This window comes from Tachypleus tridentatus, chromosome 13 (genome assembly GCF_004210375.1).
Source record: "Tachypleus tridentatus isolate NWPU-2018 chromosome 13, ASM421037v1, whole genome shotgun sequence".
Taxonomy (NCBI): domain Eukaryota; kingdom Metazoa; phylum Arthropoda; class Merostomata; order Xiphosura; family Limulidae; genus Tachypleus; species Tachypleus tridentatus.
In genome coordinates this window covers 19797671-19818945 of record NC_134837.1, presented here as the reverse complement: position 1 = coordinate 19818945, position 21275 = coordinate 19797671, and the positions used below count along the sequence as shown (strand labels likewise).

The 21275-nt window shown below is 31.5% G+C and overlaps 1 protein-coding gene across 2 annotated transcripts in view; it reads left to right on the top strand.

The window, feature by feature from the left end:
* knk (cytochrome and DOMON domain-containing protein knickkopf) overlaps nt 1-21275 on the top strand; it is a 98795-nt gene that overhangs the window by 30445 nt on the left and 47075 nt on the right. Inside the window, exons 1-3 of one of the 2 annotated variants that reach the window (XM_076475102.1) lie at nt 1105-1178; nt 3583-3655; nt 13378-13486. In XM_076475102.1, coding sequence (XP_076331217.1) covers nt 1157-1178; nt 3583-3655; nt 13378-13486 — 204 coding nt within the window. In that variant the 5' untranslated portion in view covers nt 1105-1156. Of the gene's footprint in view, nt 1-1104; nt 1179-3582; nt 3656-13377; nt 13487-21275 lie in introns of those variants that run through there. The other variant, XM_076475101.1, reaches the window with a different exon arrangement.

Below are 21275 nucleotides of genomic sequence, written 5' to 3'. Positions count from 1 at the left end.
AATATTTTATGAGCCATTTTTACATATATATAGCTCCTTCCAATTCCATCTTATCAATTAGCAGAACAACACTCTTATATTCTCCTGTCAGAAGCCACAAAAGAGGGCTTTCTTATCAGACAGGAGAAATCTATTTTGTCACAACCACAATATTTCTTCCATCTGGGTGTGTTTTTCAATACTTAAGTCACACTGAACCAACCCCTATCAGGTTTCATGTCATGAAAAAAGCTGCAAGGCTTTCACTTGTATATTCTTCTCATACTAAAGGATGGTTCTCTCTCTTTTGGGGATGTTGACATCTTTCAAGCCTCTAATTCTTTTCGGACAAGTACACATGAGTTTTATTTAGTGGTCACTGTATAACCAGTGGATCATGCATCCTGATTCTTTGGATCATTCTGTCTCATTATTTAGGAACAACATTATTTAGGAATGGTGGTTGGATCAGAACAACACTAATATTGGGGTACCCCTTCTCCCACCTCGTCCTGAGATCTATTTGTTCATGTTCACCTCTCTTCAATCAGGGGAAGCTTATTTTCAAGGTCAGGAGTTCCAGGATACTTGAACAAAACATGACTCTGCCCTCCATACCAGTGTTGTCAATAAACTGTTTTCATTTAAATACATTTAGGACAAAATAGAAAACACAACAATGGAAAAATTATGGTAATAATATAGATAATAGGGCAATGTTTTGGAATGTATAATGAAATTCTAGAGGAACAACATATTTCCATTACTAAGAATAAAAAGATCATGGATCAGTATGTATTACCAACTTTAACATTTGTTGGCCAAATATTGGCAGTTATAAAAAAAGATGAAGGAAAAGGTAGAAACCACAGAAAAAGCTGTGGAGAGAAACATACTTCATATAAAACTACAAGAGAAATAAAGAAATGACAGAATAAGAAAAACAACAAATATAATAGATGCAGTAAGGTTCATTTTAAGAACTAAATGGAAATGGGCTGGACATATAGCAATGTATTCTGGTAATAGGTAGACATTAAGAACAATTGAATGGCAACCTGGGATGGACAAAATATCTAAGGGAAAGCAAAATAGAAGGTGGAAAAACTGTATTGTGGCTGAATCATGAATCAGATGGATAGGGTATGCTAAGAATAGGAAATACTGGACTTGTCTGATGGAGAGCTACATCCAACAAGGTATGACTACAGCTTAGATAGATAGAATGTCAGATTATTTTTCTTTTCTCTTGTTAACAGAAAATATTTGAATAATAATCACAAATTAAATTCACATGGTAAATTCAAGCTTTTGATTTGCATAATACTTATTACTTACAATGTATTGGCCCCAGAGCAACTTGAAAGGTTATTAATATTAGGCTAATAATTTTGTATTTAAATGAAATTGCCATTTAAATCCATTAATGAATGGATTAACGAGATTCCCACTGTCCCTATCTACTATCTAGCGAAACCACAGCCAGGGGAACAGGCTTGAAGAAATCAGGACTAGAAACGTCTTTTCGTAGGAGTGTTAAATAAAAAAACATAACCAAAACATTATATGTAACAGCACTTTCTAAGTGTTAGAGCAAGCCATTATGGTGAAGCACAAAGGGTACAGTTAGTTAGGGTTTTAATTGCTTTGATAAAATGTACTGAATGCTCAATCCACAAAACATGAGAGAAATGTTATGGTGGAATAATACAAAACATAGAATATACACTAACACTAATAATGTTAATGTTTAATTAATTAATAATTTTATGTTAAAAAATACCATGATTGTTAATGTACATGGAATGGTGACTTTCAAATAAAATCTTATTTTGCTTAAGTCATCTGCAAGTTTTGTTAATTGGCAACAGTAGGATAACTGCTCTCTATATAATACTTTTAAATACATGTGAATTTTTATTCCATTTTTATAAATTACCTGTAAAGTAAAACAGTTTTCATTTAAATACAAAATAGTAGTTCTGGTGAGGTCATCTGAAAATTATGTAAATTAGTATTACTGAAGGTATGGATCTTTGTTAAGTTGTATGTTCCAAAACCTTCCAAAGTCGATATCTATCCTCTGTTATAGTTATACGAAATTTGGGATGGAAAGATTTATATTGTGCAGGTAAGACTTGAGAAAAAAATGCTTTCATCTTGAACTCTGTGAAGGAGGTTATGCTTTCAACTGTGGCTTAGTTTAGTTAATGAAGGAAAGTGGCATTTTTGGCAAGCTGATATTTTGTTGTTGTTGTTGCTTTTAACATCTGTGTGAAATGGAACCATTGAAATTTAATGGTCTTTATTTGGAAGACAGAAGACTCATCTGAATATCATTCGCAATTTGCTTTATGATCATGTTTCATTATTTTCAGCAGATCCACAGCTGAAAGCTTTATTCACTGTAAACGGCAGTTATTACAATTTTCTTTTCACACTATGTTTAGGCTAAATGAAACTGATGTAAGAAGGGGAACTCTTGGAAATTTTGAGATGATTATAAGCTGTATCATCAAGGCTTGTAATTTTGTATATCATCAGTGATGTTTTTTTTATCTATTTCCAAACTGTTTACTACCTTACAAGAACTGAAATGTTCATAGGAACTTTCACTTTTTGTTTCCAAGCTTTATGTAATTTCAATGGCACAGAGAGCACTTAAAGATTAAAAATTAGCCTTGTATTCTATAATTGGGGTGAGTGTCAATCATATACAACCAGTTTTATGATGCAAGCAGCTATAAACTTCACTTTTTAAATATTTTCTAGTATTGAAGAAGTTACTATTGATCACATGGTAGAAGCATAATAATAGAGTGAATAATCTTTTTGTTGAGATTGTCAAGCACATCCAACAAAAAGATGAAGTATCCAAGAATCACAATGACTCCTGCTGCTCATATTTGATGAACAGAAAGATGACATGGATAATTTCTTAGAGAAATATGAAAGATTTTTTTTTTCATAAGATAAAAACATAACCAAGAACAGCCAGAAGCTGTTCACTTAAGAAGATTAAATTTTAGTTTTGCCTCTAATGCTAGTTACATGCTGAGTGCAAATAAGGGCATTTAGAAGGGTAAACTTCAAGATATTTTACATTTTAGGATAACTTAGCAAATTGGCCAATCAGTATCCCTCTATAATTTTGGTTGCAAGTATTTTTTATTGGAGGTACAAATGGCCACTGTTGTCTTGGAAGGGTTAGCTGTTTGGAGACTGTATTACTTAATTATTCATTAAACAGTGTTACTGAATTTCATAAGCTGAGAGTGATCTATCATTTTGATTTTGCTGTTTATTAGTTTGTATGTCTATGTATATATGTATATATATTGATGTATGCTGAGATTTAAAAAAGTCTAATTCCCACCTCTTTATAACGTTGAATTTTTTTTATTTTTACATGTTTAGTATTTAGTTTAGTTCAAACTAAAATTCCAACTTTGATTATGGGGCAAGAAATACTTTTGTGAGAGTTGAATTTGGTTAAGCATGTGTGTGTGTGTGTGTATTTCAGGTACTGCAAATACAGATTATGTAGAATTAATAAGTATGAAATGAATAAAAATGTAAACAATAAAATAATTTATATTTCAGATACTTTCTTTTGGGCTGGATCCACAGTTAGGCCTAGCAATGTTGGTTTGATAGTTCCAAACGAAGAAGGAAAGTAAGTAACTAACATTTTTATTCAGGAAAAAAGCTGTATAAGAACTAACAACTCCATATTTTTTTTGGTTTTATAGTTTGTTTTTTTATAGATACTCCATTATTATGTTTTCCCTTTCAAGAATTTTGTATAGATAATGGCTAGCATTTTTAATTACATCACTGAAAAAACTGAATTGTTTTGTTATCACAATATGCACTGAATATATTGTTTAAGATTTACAAACACTCATAGAGATCAAAACTAAACTTTCTTGGGTTAAATAATATTAGACTAAATATATTACATTTGATCAACATTTCATTCACTGCATTATTAAAAATAAATGAAAAGTCTCAGCAAATCTTAGATGATCATATCCTGTGCACTTCTGAATTTAATGTGAATCCCATTTTACTCTGAAAAATAAAAAATTTTCAGTCAGTTCTGTAGCTGTTTACAACAGAAATGTCATGTGACCACTATGTAAGACAGGGATAAAAGCTTATTTATCTCATCAGTTTCATGAACAAATAATTCACAATTTTATCCAACAAATAACCAGCAACTGAATTGTTGGTTATCTGTAGAATTGTTATGAGAGGCATCTGAAACAAAATACATCCTGCAATAAAAAGTACACAAACAAGTAAAGTGATCCTTGATAGATAGATTTTAAAAGATTTTCAGTTCCTACTTTTGTTGGCATTTTTATTTATGTAGCTAAGTGAAGCAGTCTAAATGTGCCAATTGAAGTAGGAAAATAACTCCTGGTGTCATCCAAATTGAGAGTACCACCTTTTCCATAACAGTAAAGATAGATGAGACAATATTAAATCTCATGCAGGTTTCTAAAATGGCAGTGATTCAGGTATTAAATTAACAGGAAGAAAAATATTTGTTCTGTCAGTATACTAGAAAACCACTGTTCATGCTTGCACGAATGCAAGCTTTCTCTTTAAAAGTCAAGAGATGTTCTTTGTTGCAAATTAACAAGTTATTTAGCTTGTTGAACGACTTTATCATCAGTGAAGAACTAGTGACTGCTCAGAAAAGGAATTAAATGTTTTTCCCCAAGAACTGAAACTGTAGGACTGAGCAGCCAGGGCAAAAGTACACAGATATGGGACCCTTTAGTGTATCTGGATCACTTGAGTGAAACCCAACAACAAGAAGCAAGACATGTTGAGGGAGGAGTGAAAAAGTTATGTCTATGATGACAATGATATCAACACTCAAAGACACTACTACAATTCAGAAGACCTATATATCAATTCAAAAATCACTCTCTCAAGAAACTGTGGAATATTTACAGGACCTGTTAAATCAATGGTGGATAATACAGTGAAGGTCATCCTTTATTTATTTTTTTGTTGTGTATAAGGGAAAAAAGATGGAAGTTTGAGGCTCTATTGTGATTAGAGGGAGTTGAACAGAAGTCATTGCTTGCTCAAAACCTGATTCAAGGATCTAGGAGGTGTTGAACTCTTTCAAGTGATGACTCATGTTTCTATGTCCTTGATCAGGTCAAGGCATGCAACCAGTATCCTTGAGAAATGAGAGAGCCATTTGTTAACAGTTTTTATTTCCTTCTCCTCACAGGGACTATGAGTGGGTCCACATTTCTTTTGGACTTAGCTTAATTCCAGCTGAGTTCCAAAGAAGTATGTAGGAGTGCATCATAGTTTTCAGAGATACCACTTTTCAATCTTTCAACACTATTTGTATATTAATCTTGTTCACCACTGTAATTTGTATGACCACTTAAATTATGCCTGGGCTGTTTTGCAAAGATATCAACAGCATGGTGTCAAGCTACTTGGAAGTGTGAGCTGTTTAAAAGGAAGATGAGGTATCTAGTAAAGATGATTTCTGAAGAAGGCTATATGATGGATAGTACTGAGACTGCTCCACTGCAACTCTTAAAAGCATCCTCACAGCCAATGACATACAAAACCTTAATATCATCAGCACATTTAAGTGATTTATTGACAATTCTTTCACCTGTCATTAATATAAATCAAAAAGAGCAGTGGTTCTAAGACTGAGCCCTGAGATACACCACTTGTAATATTAATACAGTTTGGCTGAACAACTCTGTTTTTTCCCATCAAGCCAGTATTCTACCCAATTATTTAACTTATCCCCAACACCTATATATAAATATAGATAAGTATCTTTACTTGCCTTTTATGTGGCACTTTGTGGCAAGAATTTCCTGTAGTGAAACCATGTTGAATATCTGATAAAGTTTTAAACTTTGTTAAATGACATTGCAAAGTATTTTTCATAAGACCTTCCAAAACTTTTCCCACAACTAATGGAGGACTGATAGGCTTATAATTACTGAGACAATTTCTGTTACTTCCCTTAATGGAGTTACATTAGTTAATTTCCAATCTGTAGGTACATGTCTACTATTCAAGGACTTCAAAAAATGTTGGCAAGTGTCTCACATATCAATTCTTGACCTTTTTTAAAACCCTCAGGGAAATATTATCTGATCCAGGAATCTTATCTTTCTCTAAACTTCCTCATTTTATTTGAACAAGAATATAATTTATGCAGCTGTCTTTTTCATCTTTTAGTTGTTTAAGATGAGTAATACTGCTTAAATATTCATTAACAAAAAACTGAAGGAAAAGCAGAATTTAATAACCAACCCATTTCATAATCATCAGATACAAGCCTGACTATCCTTCATGAATGGTCTTATCCCCAGCCTGACATTTTTTTTACCCCATTGTACTAAAAAAAAATCCTTAGTGTTGATTTTTATGTTATCAGCTAAATGTTTTTTATACATCCTTTTGGATGCCCTAGTTTTCTGTTTGATCAACATTCTTAATCTTCTAAGTCCTCTATAATATCAGTCATTTTAAACTTCTTAAATTTGTGATGCTTTTCTTTCATGTTATCTCTCATACTTTTTGTGAAGCAACCTTGTTTTTTTTTTACTTGCAGCTACCTTTTACTTTCAGTAAGGAATATATTTGTTTTGAATATTGAAAAAAAATTCTTTAAAACTTTTCCACATTTGTTTAATGTCTCCAAATAACTTAAATGCCCAATTCACAAAAGATAATTCTTGTTGCATCCATTGAAAATTTGCTGTTTTGACATTTGGAATCAAAATATTAATATTTCTGATTCATGTAAGTAGCAAATCATAAACTAAATAAGCGGTGATTATTTGGACCTAAGTGTTTCTCAATCTTCCACCCTTTCATCCAAAACTGTATTACAAGTTAACATTATATCTAAAATAGCATTATTTCTAGTAGGTTTCTTGACCAATTGATGAAGAATTCCATCTCAAACAGTTTCCAGAAACCCTGCTCCCTTATGGTTTGACTCTACCATTTCCTAATCAATACATCTGAAATTAAAATCACCCATAATAATGACTTCATTAACAGCTGAAATCTTAATATTTTGTAAAATTTCTCATTAATTTCATCAGTTTCATTTCATGATCTGTAACAAATTCCTGCTAAGAGCTTTTTCACTTTATTCATTATTAGAAACCCAAATGGATTCAATCTTCTTGCTATTATCTTTAATATTCTCATGTTCAACAAGATGTAACTCATACTTTACATATAAAACCCCTTCTCCTCCTCTCTTTTCTACTATGTCCCTATCAAATAACCTCTAACCACATATTTTAAAGAGACTTCTGTCATCAAAATGATCTACATTTAACCACGTTTCAGTTATTGCCATTATATCAAAATATTCTATTACTACCAGTGCCCTAAAGTCATCTATTTCATTTCTTATGCCTCTGACATTACAATAGTAACAGTTAAACCTGTATTCATAACTACTTTTTATTGATTTCCTATCATAAACTTTCCTCTACATCACAATTTTGTTTCATTTGGTTTATTTTTTGCCCTCACTCCTCTTCTTGACATTGTCAGCCACTATGCGCACAACAAAAACTACATTATTGCCAGTTCACTTCATTATATTTCGTGGTCTGTCAGTTTTGTCTCCCTATTTATTCCACAGACTATTCTATCTGCATGCTGTGTCAAGGAATCACCTGGAACTATAACCTTTTTTACTTCATAATTCATATCCTTCTCTATTCCTTTTGCCTTCTTGCTTTCCAATAAATAGTTCCTTGTCTACATAAGCCAAGAGCTGAAATCTGCTGCTCAGTAGAACATAGAACTTTACAATGAAGTCCACTACTTTTAACCTTAATACAACCATTTTTAAAATTCCTGATTGTTAATCTTAGCTTTTCCTGTATGTAAATGGTTACGCTCCTCTTCAAGCTCTGTTGTCATTTCTAACATTTTATACTTCTCTATCTAGTTCCTTGACTTTAGTTACTGTAGCCTCCAAGTTTTTTCCCATCCTGCAAATTTTACATATAAATTGAACATCCTCACTACTGGTTCCTTAAAAGAGCATAGTAGTTCAGAGTTCTAAAAAACAACAACAGTTCATTGCATCTAACAAACTGGGAATGCTTAACCTATGAACTAGCCTTAAAAACTGTACTATTTGTATAATTAAAATAAACACTAGATACTATGATTAAATATTAGTAGACTGTTGTAAGTACTGTAAAGCTTAAATTTGATAAATAACTGGTTTTTAGACTGTATTTATTAAATAAAACAATCTGTTTTTCATACAACCACATTGCAAGTTGAATTATAACTGAACCTTAAGAACATTATGCTTATAAAGCCTAATTATATTCTACATGTTATACTACTAAAATCTCAATTAAAAGTTTATACCTACTATTTTATTCCAAATCTTACTAAATATACTCATTTTTGTTGCTATTCACCTGCAATTTCTGAGGATAAAAATAACAAAACTAAACAACATTAAAAAATCCACAATATTATAAGAACTTTGCCTTCTGACATCTTCTCTTTTCAAATTGCACCCTCTATCCAAACACAAAGAGATGAAATGGCAGTAATAGCATATGGGTCAGAACACTGATACAATGAAAGAAAAACTACCTCATGCACTCTGGAAAACTTGAATATATAGCATTAAAATGGCCCATTTATGAGCATTTTCAAGAGTATTTATACCATACACTATGATTTGTAGCGTAAATGGATAAAAGTACTCTTTACTACTACCATATTAAATGGACAGGCCATCAATGGGCTGCATATGTTGCAGATTTCAACCTCACCATCAAGTATCATTCAAGCAAGTCCAGTACTGATACTAGTAGATATGGACAGTTGTATAACACAGTGCATTAAAGAAATGTTCTGGGAAGTAACCAGTATTTCAATGTTTAGATATTAATACATCTTGATAGTCATGGACCATTATAATTATTTTGTGCAAATGTATGCCATAGAGAATAAGTCTGCAGTGCAGAGAGGATCATTAATGACTTTTGTCTCAGATTCAGTTTCTGAAATAAGATTCACCATTACATGGAGAAGAAGTTTAAGAATCAGATGTTTGTAAGATTAGAACAAAAACTTGGTTTTTGGTTCACACACAATACCATATTATCTGCAGGGGAATAATGAAATTTTGAATTTAGACAATCTTAGTCATGTTGAGGCCTCTGACAGAAAGTTGATGGAAGAGTCTTCTTGCAAAGATTGTGCACAGGATTCTCACATTATTTGCTGTTGTTTTAGAAATTGAAATACAAACCACCAACCTCATGTCTAATATGAAGATTGATGGAAACCAAGAGGATGTACCAATACTGTGTGACAGACTGACAAAGGAAAATAATTAAGGCATAACAGATTGGTTTAAAAACAGCCAGTGGGAAAGTTTGTTATGGCAAAGATTCGATGGGCATGACTTGCAGCCTGGTAACTCAGTCTTCATTTGAAATCTGCTTGAGTGGGGAGGACCTGGTACTATTTGGTTCTACTGAAAAGATAAGGCCTGCACAGTAGTAGTGATAAATATAAAAGACAGTCCCATCTATGATGTGAAATAAGAGAGAGATGGAAGTAGAAATTTGCTGTTACTGTGCAATGATTTACCATTAAAGAAACCTGAAAAGGTTCCCAACCAACCAAAAAAACATCAGAAAATGGTTCTTAAAAGTACAAAAAGAAAGTTAACTTGGAGCTATAGCCTCAGTTTAAGTTAAACAGTGACTCAGAAGAAGAATATGAGCTGTAATTGAGTTTTGAACCCTAATGCTAAGACCTTTCAATACCAAGCCACAGAGCAGTCAAAAGGAATGCATCTGGCATCACCAGATGGATTGAGACTTTGAGTACGATGATCAGAATAAACAGGAAGGGTAAGAGGCAGATTGCTTGTATGATGTGTGAGGTAAACCAAAACTTAGCACAGTAGAACATAATGTATCCAGAAAGGGAAAGACACTGACCATTAATACTGACATATGAAACTTTAGGACAGCTTAGTATGATAGACAGAGACAAAAAAAAAAAAAGAAATTTTAAGCAATAACTCCACCTTTTCTTTTTGAATAGAGTATAAGAGACCATGAAATATGTGGGCATGTAGACTGTTTCTTAGTGTTGTAAAAGGACAGTGATATAAACATTTAATGGTAGAAGATGGTAGGCAATGTTAAGTGTTTGTTTAGTTTGTTTATTTGTTGCATGTGTCTTTTGAAAAGTACATCAGTGTTTGCTATCAGAAAAAAAAATGGGTTTAACAGACAGAATTAAAAGATGGAATCTGGTTACATGAATAAATATTATTCCTGACTGAATATGGATAGAATGAAATAAGGAGCAGGAAATTATTGTTACAACAAAACTGATTGAATTTAGTAAATGTTCTTAAATTAAATAAAAACAGACAAAAACTGATAGTCTTGTAGAAGGTTAAATGTTGGAGAGACATTAGTTTTGAGGGAGGAGTATGGCACACTAGATATAAAATGGTACTGCAAACTGTCACCCCTCCATACTGCAGTGTAAAAACACCAAAAATAAGTTTAATTGAACATTATTTTATTATTTTAATTGCTGCAAAATAAGAAGATTGTAGTTTTAGTTTTCTGCCACCAGTGGCAGCATTCACATTACCTTCATTCAAATGCATCAGTGCAGTTGAGCAGAAGATAAACACTAAATGTCATTTACTAGTGAAATAAAGCATAACAATTCATATAAAGGCATACAGTTTTGTTTAATTAGAAAAAAATAAGAATAAACATGCACCTGATCAGTTTCATTTCTTCAGTCTTAAGTGTGCAACATTAAATTAGACATATTAGAACTTTGTGTTGATGACATCATTGTATCTCACGATGGCTGTTTTTTTTTTTTTTCTGGAAACTATGTTCCAGTTAATGACAAGTTACATTTGAATAGATGATCAAATTTTTATTCACTTGAATGACAACTACCTTTTTAATGGACATGACCATAACTTTGGAGTGTGTCCCTTCTTATGACAATAATTGTTCAGTCTTGCCATGTCATTTTGAAGAAATCCAGTCTCAACATTATTATAATTATCAGTTTTATCACAACCTGATTTTAAGTTTTTATTCTTCAAATCCATAAGAGGTCTTCCAACCATCAATTCTTCAGAACATTCCAGTGTTCGGTTTTATTATGCCACAGTTACTACAGGATGAAAAGTTATGATATGGGTATTTCACTTCTTGTTGTCACTGGAAATTTAACTTCTGGTTTTGTAATTGCCATGTAGTGCCTACACGTTTCCTTTTCATAGACTGTAAATTTATTCTAACCTTGCATTCAAGCCTTTTTATATGCACTCTTCTTCAATGCCACTTACTAACACAGTGTGATAATAGATAGGCAAACAATAACTTATGAGCATAAGAAAAGGTTTAATTGATAGTGGAACACACTACATGTTTCAACAGAACATTGACCTGTTTTCTTCAGCTATAATAAGTTCTCAGCAGTATTACTTGTAATTATAATGTAAAACTTGTCAATTGTTAACATTCACAAACATATTAGGTATTGCATTATCATCATGATAACTGCATCTCTATCTAGAAAATAACTAAATTATAACATTGAAAATATTGTTCACAAAGATAAGACACAACACATCTTTCACATTAAACAGTAGCTGGTTTTCATGATTAGACCATACTGAAGAAAGTAACATCTTGGTTTATGTTTAGTACATGGACTTGACCTGCTTTAGTATGTTTCAAATAAAAAAAATGTTTTAGACATAAAACGTATATCAATGGAGAGTGAGGTATGTTGGATATTTCTATATTATGCTTGCAGTCTAGGTTATTTCATCAAATAACCCAAGTAAATTAGGATGGTTGATAGTGCATCATGTTTAAAACTAGTCTACACCAATATTTAGTTTTCTAGTTATATCCATTTTACATTTTTTGAACTTGCATTAAAATGTTGTTGTATAACATATTAGTTTTGAGAATGAGACAACTAGTTTTTAATTAACTGATTTTTGATGATTTTAGTGATATCTAAGCAGTGTTAAATAACATGATTTGAAGATCATATTTTGTTTGAATAATGCAGACATTTCTATATTGTACTTGTGTTATTGAAAGAGAATTCTTAAACAAATATTAGTTTTGAATAGAAATTTAGTTTTTTCTAAAAAATATTAATTTAGTCAATTATTTGACAGAAAAAACTTATACAGAGAAAGAAACTTGAAAATGATTTAACTGTCAGTGTGGCAGTCATTCAGCAATCTGCATGTTGGGGAAGGGCAAATGTATAGTTATACTTTCATATGCTGTTAAAAAAGTTATAGTGTTTCAAGTTTCTTTTATAACTCATTTGCAAAAATTAGCCTGACCATTAAAACTTGTAATATGGAATTGCAAATAATTTGACAACCATCAAACATTGCTGCTTGTAACATGCCACTTGTGGGAAATAATTAATTTCCAAATGAGAAAAAAGATTATAATTATGTGTGACTGAAGTAACATACAATATGAAATTAAACTTAAGTTGTTGTACTTAGTTAGTATTATATATAAGTCAATGTGTGAAATGTGTTTTTGAAATATTAATAATGAATTTTCTTAACAGGATTGTTTTTTCTCATTTTTATTCATTATATATATGAAAATAGTCCCAAAGAAATCTTAAAAGTGAAGAAAAGTAAACCTATTTACAGGCTCATTTTTGAATAAATCCAGGATAAATGAGGCCCAACATGGCCAGGTGGTTAAGGTACTCGACTCTAATCCAAGGGTCATGGGTTCATATCCCTGTCACACCAAACATGCTCGCCCTTTCAGCCATGGGGGCATTATAATGTTATGATTAATTCCACTATTTGTTGGCAATAGCCCAACAGTTGGCAGTGGATGGTGATGACTAGCTGCCTTCCCTCTAGTCTTACACTGCTAAATTAGAGACGGCTAGTGCAGATAGCCCTTGAGTAGCTTTGTGCAAAATTCAAAAACAAAACAAAAACCAGGATAAATTTTTAAAATCCAAGTAAATGTGTTGCACTTATGAAATTCAGATTTGTTTTGAAATTTTAAAGGTTAATTTATTATATAATGAAACAACAAGTATAAATTAATTTTAGCAGCTCACCACTTTGTATACATGCTCTATAGTTTTGCTAAAATAACTGATCAAACATCCATTTACAGGCCTGAATTCAGTTTATTGAAAAATTGCATGTGTTTTGTCAAAAAATATATTGCTTTGTTACCTATATTATTTTTGTATTTTTAACAATTTTATTCAAACTAAAAGTTTTAACTATTTGGAAGACCAATTTAAAGGTATTGTTATTTTTTCTAGAACAAACAAACTACAGAGGTATGTCAATGAAGATATAACAATACAACTCCCTGATAAAAAGAAAATTACAAGCATTAAGTGGTTAGCTGTGTGGGACATACGAGAACATGTAAGCTTTATAATAAAACCATAGATTGTTGACTAGCTTAATATGATCACTCTGAAACATTTTGGCATATATGTGTGTGTATATATATATATATATATATCTGTGTGTGTGTGTGTATATCAAATTTGGTCAAATGTTAGATAATTTTAAATGTGCACTAACAATAATTTAAAGTATTTAAATTAGCAGAGTTTTGTTTTCTTGTGTACATGTATATATGTGAAAGTTTAAAGAAGCATTTTGTTGAAATTTATCATTTCACTTTCTTAATTTTTTCTATATCATTTATATTGTTCTTTACCATTTTGTTTTCACTTTTGTAGTGTGTTATGAATTATGTTTTTCATCTTCCCTCTTTCAATTTTGAGAGTTATGCACTTATGCTTTTGGTGATAACTATTGATACTGTGGCAGTAAAATTATTGCCCATGTCCAACAAGTTGAAACCACAGTTCTTGGACCATGAAATGATAACTTGGGTCCATTGATATTTGACCAGTTTCATATTACAATCAGAACAAACTGATGATTTCACAATTAGAGTGTTTATTGACTGTAAAGTTTTGGATTTGGACAGCCTTTTCTCCCCTTCTGAATGTGTCTCTCAGTTGCATATTATTTCAAGGGAGATGCTTACAACTTTTATCCCCCTTGGATGAATTTGTTTATTTGTTCATGTATCTCAGAACAGCTGGTATGGGTATTAACACATTTATTGATAAGAAAAGAACAACGTTTCGACCTTCCTAGGTCATCTATACCTGAAGATTTATACCTAATTTATCATCAACAAATCCTATATACCTATTGTAGAATAATCATTTACATAATCAGTACATTTATATATTTATTTTAATGTCTACTACTTAAAACATAAGTTTCTAACATTTGGTGAGCCATAACCATGATTATTCAGTGGTAACTGGTATATATATCTGCAGTAACAATAGTAGTGCACATAGTGTGGATATTATAATCATGCTGTATAGCCATGTCAAATTTTAAAAGTGTGTAGAAAGAGGATAGTTTTCCATTTGATGCTTCCTTAAAAGGAATCATTTTCTTAGTTGACAGACCTGTTTTCAAGTATTAAATCTTTTGTTTTGGGCCCACTGCCATCATAAAACTTTACCAGCAAGTCATAATCTGAATCTGTTAACAGATTCAGATGTAAATGTATATCTGATAGGTACTTATCTCTTCTCACTTTTCCCATTCTTCTTCCCCACTTCCAATGTAATTTCGAGTGATCTGACCAGTCTCAAAGTGGTTAAAAGTTGGAAGATTAGAGAAGTTGCCAGTTATGATAGGGATAGTGAAGGGTTGCAGCATAATCATTTTAATGCTAGTATGCAGAGATAAGTGGGAATATGAAGGTTAGTGGTGACCAAACATTTCTGCCAATAGAGGGCAGAATAGTTGAGAAAGCTTTTTATGGTATCTATTGGAGATACATTTTCAGTTTTAGAAAACGTTGACATTTGTTGTATTTCAAGTATAGAAATACTTTTCTTCATCTTACAGTTACAAGTTTTATTTACATAACTGCTAAACCTTCTAAATGAATACCAAAAGTTTTTAAGGTTAATGTTTGTATTTTATTTTCTTTACTATATCACTAAGTGTACGTATGAGCAATGTACAGTAAAATGTAATGTTTTAAAATAAGGTAAAATGTACATATCTTTTATTTTTTCATAGAATGTCTTAAAAGTTCTTTTGATTATATATCTAATTTTGGGTCTTTTCCTTTTCACATGTAGTTAATGGTTAATGTTCTGTTTCCCTTTTCTGTCCATTACCTTTTATTACTAATCTTAGCACAAGTCAAAGGTGCTCTTAAGGTGCAACTACAACAGAGATGCACAAGCCTTCAGTAGTTGTGGTGCTCTTAAGGTGCAACTACAACAGAGATGCACAAGCCTTCAGTAGTTGTCTTAACTTTTGCAAGGTCTTATACTCTGAGAACTGATGCAAAGTATTATGTTTAGTTAAAAAAATGTTTAAAACTTTCAATTATGCACTTTTTAAAATCTAATTATCTAAGATATAAAAGTAAGCCCTAACACATGTTTAACTCTCTTTAACTATAAGATATTCAGCCAAGAAAACCTAAGTACTATTTGAGATCAAGCAACCAACAATGCTACAGGTAGTTATTTCTATCAGATGATGAAAACTGTGTGCTGATTTTAAAATAACTATTAGTGGAAAATAGTATAAAATTTACTTTTTCTAATGGCTATATACATGTATATCTAGCAACTACAGGTATGTTACAAAGATTAAGCAAAGTATATAATGTTGGCATGATACATGTCAGTGATTTACAAAATTTATTACTGGTTCATACTCCATTTAGTCAGAGAACTTTTGAAACTTGTATTGTATGTCAAAATGCCAAATGCTTAACTGTCTAGACCAGCAGTTCATAACATATTTCTCTTTGCAAACCACTTGAGTAATAGTAGTTTTTCTTAGCAAAACTCTTTTAAGCAGTAATAAATTTTATGAATTAAAATAACTTCTGAATATGTTCAATTTATTGAAAGTTTCTGTAAAACATAATATGCAATGCATTTACAATAAAATGTGAATCTCTGATACTTTCATCAGTTCACAGTTTGTACCCAGTAAAATTGCAATATAATTCTTTAAAGATAATAAAAAAATTGAACATAATACCATTTAACTAAAACTGATGAAACTTCAGAGATTTCACCATATTTAGAATGTAATAGACATTTTTCTAGGTATTTACTTTCATGTTAAAATAAGTCTTTCCAAATTCTTTACAACTCCAAACTTAAATTATATCTGATATGAAATACCACTTGCATAAGAGTTGAGGTGTGTTCCATGCTTGTGATTTATCCTTTTCTGGAGGCTTTTTGATGCTGTGTTACTTTCTCACTGCTACTCACCAATTAAGAACTTGCCCTAGCTTTTATTTAGAATGTTTTGACTAATTGGAATGCTGGATTTAACACATGGATGTCACTTACTCTACAAAATCCCATGGTTACATGGTTTATGTCTTGCACAGACTTGCACTCTATAAGCCAGGTTTTGTTATCCTTGGTGGGCAGATCACAGAAAGTCCATAGTATAGCTTTGTGTTCAATCCTAAATCAGATGATATGCTTTTTCTTTCCTTGCACATACGGTTTTGTATATTGTTTATTAATCTCAGTGTAGATGGGGAACACCCTATAGTTATGCTTGCTTCCCCCCACTTGATATAGATAGTTACTGGTTTATTCAATTTGCTAATTGTTAAATTATAAAAGTTCAAACTTATGAGGCAAAATAACTGAAAAGTGTAGAGAACTTGGTAACAAGGAGTTGGAGATGAGGAATGTGATATTAATTAGCTAGTAAAAAAAGAGAGACTGACATTCACAGTAAACAATATAAAATATAAATTAAGTGAGGGAAGGAACACAGAAGTGGTAAAAGTATGAGAGCTCAGAGTGGGAAGAGGAAGGGTGGTCATGGAAGAGTGATACAAACAAGGTTTTGTACAGAATTTATGAAAGTCACATATTAACACTGGTACAGAATTTCAACCACACACTCTCATTGGCCATTCAGTACATTTCATATCATTTTCAGTCATCTCTGAATAAGTATTTTGTATTTGAAACAGTTGTGTGCAAATTCTCCACCTTTACCATTAACACAAGAACATTACTATTTAATGTAAAGGGTAATGAAAGTATCCACCCTGTATAAAAGCCAATGTGTGTCATGGCATGGTACATTTGATTTCTTGAAATAGGAGGGATCATAAAAGCCAAAATGCATTTATCCACGTAGAATAGTTCAATTACTTTTGTCTGCTATGATTTTAGTAATGGAGTGCAAGGGGACAATCCACTTGTCTTAAAGTGATATATTTTAAATAACCTAAATACATATACACATTTTTTACATTATAGGATATTACGCTTGCATCTAAAACTGTAAATAATTCTCATTTCTTGTAAAAAGTTAACTCAGGCTGATTCAGCTACTTTAGAATCCAGTTGACATGATGAATTATTTTTGTCTATTTTGTTTCTTACTGTATAGTCTGCTATAGATCCACTTTTGTTACTCTGTGGGTTACCACAGTTGTACTTTGAACTTTAAATGATGGTTTCCTTTTTGTGAAAGTTCACACAGTTTACAGACAGGCTCAATTATTTTAGAACATCCTTTCACAAGAAAAAGTATTTTCCTTATCTCTATTGAAATGTGAAACTCACTTTAAAGTATTGCCTGATGTGGCTAATCACTCACATGCTGGCTATCTTTATATTTTTTCTCTAACCAAAATGTACATGCAGTCATACACATACATCTAAATATATATACTTTATCCAACTGAGGCCTGAAATCGTCTATAAACTATGTGAGTGGTATTGAAACATGACAATACACAGTTAAGTTAATGAGAAAAGTACTGAACATTTAATTAACATGTTGTTAACAGTAATTAGTAAAGCCTAGATAACAGTGTGATTGCAAACACAATGTACAACTCCTACAGAGTTACGTAACACAAATTTGTCAAGGAAACTAAATTATCATGAGATATTAAGTCAGAAAATAAACTAAATAATGACATCTACACTCAACAGTCTTGTATATCCAACATTATCTAATGTTTCTTGTATATTTGGTAAATGGTGTGTATCTTTGACAGTTATCATATTTAATTTTGTCAAAGTGGAATAATACTCTACCATCTCTTTTAAGAACTAACACAGTTGAGGTTGCATAAGGATTACTGCCATACTCTTTAACTTCTTGTTCATGCATGTGCTTTTAACTCTACCCAGCATTTCTCTAACACACTGTAGGGTCTGCATATTATAGGTATACTACTGTTTAACATAAACTTATGTTTCACTTTGTTTGTGCAACTGTTAGTTACCTTCTCTACAAATATGTATCTAAATTGCTAGCCCTTGCTTATGCTTAATTTCTGTATCTTCTAATTTAGAATCCCAAGCTAGTTGACATGGTGTGCACATCTTATTAACATACGATCTCTTTGGCTTTACTGCAAGTACTTTTTCAATGCTTCTAGCCTTATCACCATTAAATGTTTAGGCAATAATACTACTTTATAATAATACATAGGGACATTTAAAATCTTTATAGACACTATATATCTCTTGCACATACCACACTAACATATATAGCAATATAAACTCTTAGTTCTTATATTTCTTTTGAATCAATTAATATTTTTCGTTTCACTTAGTCTTTTACTTGAAAATCTGTAACAACCTGATTTCTCTTGAATTTTTGTAACTCTAATCTTACAGGCACCATTTTAACAAACTTCTGTTTGGAATCTTTGCTTGCTCATGGTGTAGAATCATTTGAGAGGTCTGTATAGTTATGTGCTTTTGCATAACTTTTATCTCAACTTCATTACTGTTTGTTGCCTTCCTTTTAACTATTTGTTCTGGGCTCATGTTAACTCTCACTACTGTTATTACTAGGCCAAGTGTTTTTCTCATTTTTATTACTAGTCTTATTTCTTTTCTCAAACTAAATCTGTTACAATTTTAGTAGTGTTGTGTGTCAGTATGAGGAGTAACAGTACTATTGCATTTTAATTTCTGATCCCTTACCTCACGACTATGCTAAGTGCAGAACATCAGGATCTGACTGTTTAACTGAGTCAGTAAGTAGTTATTGCAAGTCTTGACCTGACTATGCTCAGTGCACAACATCAGGATCTGACTGTTTAACTGAGTCAGTAAGTAGTTATTGCAAGTCTTGACTTGACTATGCTCAGCACACAACATCAGGATCTGACTGTTTAACTGAGTCAATAAGTAGTTATTGCAAGTCTTGACCTGACTATGGTTAGTGCATAACATCAGGATCTGACTGTTTAACTGAATCAGTAAGAAGTTATTGCAAGTCTTGACCTTAATGCCTCAATTTTGAAGAATATCTAGCATTGATGCAATTAATTTATTCTCCTAAACTATTCAATATACAATATTGATTGAATATTAATTCTGCAAAACTAAAAGAAAACATTGTTTATTCTTAAGTCCAAGTTAACACAATTGACTGTATGTGCTCTGCCCACTTGTAATATTGAAACTATTTTTTAGCATAATAAACTTTCAGGCTTATCACTAAGCCACCAGGGGGCTAATGGCAAGTGGCGAATCAAATAGTAAACTGAGTTTAATATTTATTTATGGTATCTTAAACAGCTTGTGCTAAATATTCTTCATGTCTTATATAAGATCACTGTGATGACTAAAATACAGCTTAAAATACCCAATTTATAAAAGTGATTGTTTTTATCATGTGTTAATCTTTCTGCCATAAACTCTTTACATAAAGCATAATACAAACATAAAGAAAATCCACTAGGTGACAGCATTAAATTAAGTGCAATAGAATGTAAAATACACTACTCTTTGAATAAGTAAAACTTCGTAACTGCTGGTGCCCTTGCATGTTGCATATGGAAATATGGTATTACTGAGAAGTACTGATTATGTTACACTGGGCTGCAATGGTTTTATTCTCTTTAAATTTTTTACATGTACTACAGTAATTTCTATATGTTAACTCCAAAAAAGATGCTTATTTTTCTCTAGCATGTACAAATTTATCACAAACGTCATAGTTATTTTTGCAAAAATTATTTTTATTGAAATTGGGTAACATTTATTGTGCTTAAAATGCTGACAATCACTGCCTTTAGATTTCTCAGGACTGTAATGGTCGCAAGCTGATTGGTTCAGCTTAGTTGTTGGATCTTTGACTAATACTGCCAGTTACACCATTATTTATTTTATTCGAGGAATATAGTGGGCGAGTGGAGCACACAAGTAGTAAGTTCAGGGTTTAGAGTTAAAGTAAAGAATCTTACTCTGAGACTGAGATTCCAAAAATAAGCTCTTTTATTATACTTTTCAAATATATGTTTATAAATCAGTATTGCATACTTCAGTTAGTCTAGAAAAACCCCTTTAGTTTAAACCAGCAAAACACTCTTTAAGATGAATACTTTCTATACTTCAACTCAACTGTATTTCATTATGTTAACCAGTGTTAGGAATAATGATATTAATTTACTTACAGAAAGTTTAAGTGAAAAACGTGGAGAAGTTATCATTGCCGTGATCATGGTTGGCCTCAGAACTTTCAAGAGAATTGGCTTGGAGTTCAGAACACTTAAATGCTTACTTTAATTTAAAAATTCCAAATTGTTTTACAGTAAAAATAAATAATCATGACATATGTTACTGTTTAATTAGGGGGAGGAGTAGAAGAACAGTGATGTTATTATAAAATTTAATCAAACAATAAAAAGCAAGAATTTTTTATCCTCTAACTAAAATATAACTAAGTTGAATATCATAAAATTAAAAATGATATTATATAACATAAAAAGTATATAACAGTAATGGAAAAATATTATTACTAAAGTAGTTACTTAAAACTAATGGAACTGAGCCATAGATGAGATCCTGTAAAATAAAGGATAAGTATTATATTAGCCCATATTAAGAGTTTAAACACAGTGGACATTTATGTTACCTCATAGTTGCCACAGTTGTGTCCAGATCTTTAGGTAATTCTTTTTTACATCAAAGTTCACATGTTTGGGTTCAATTACTTTAGATAACCCCTCAAAAACAAATTCTTCTCCTCTCTCTGTTATTACAATACAAGCTGTGAAACTCACTTTCAAAATTGCACATTACAGCTAAGTTCAAACACAATGTAATTCCACTTGTACTTTCACAAACTTACTACT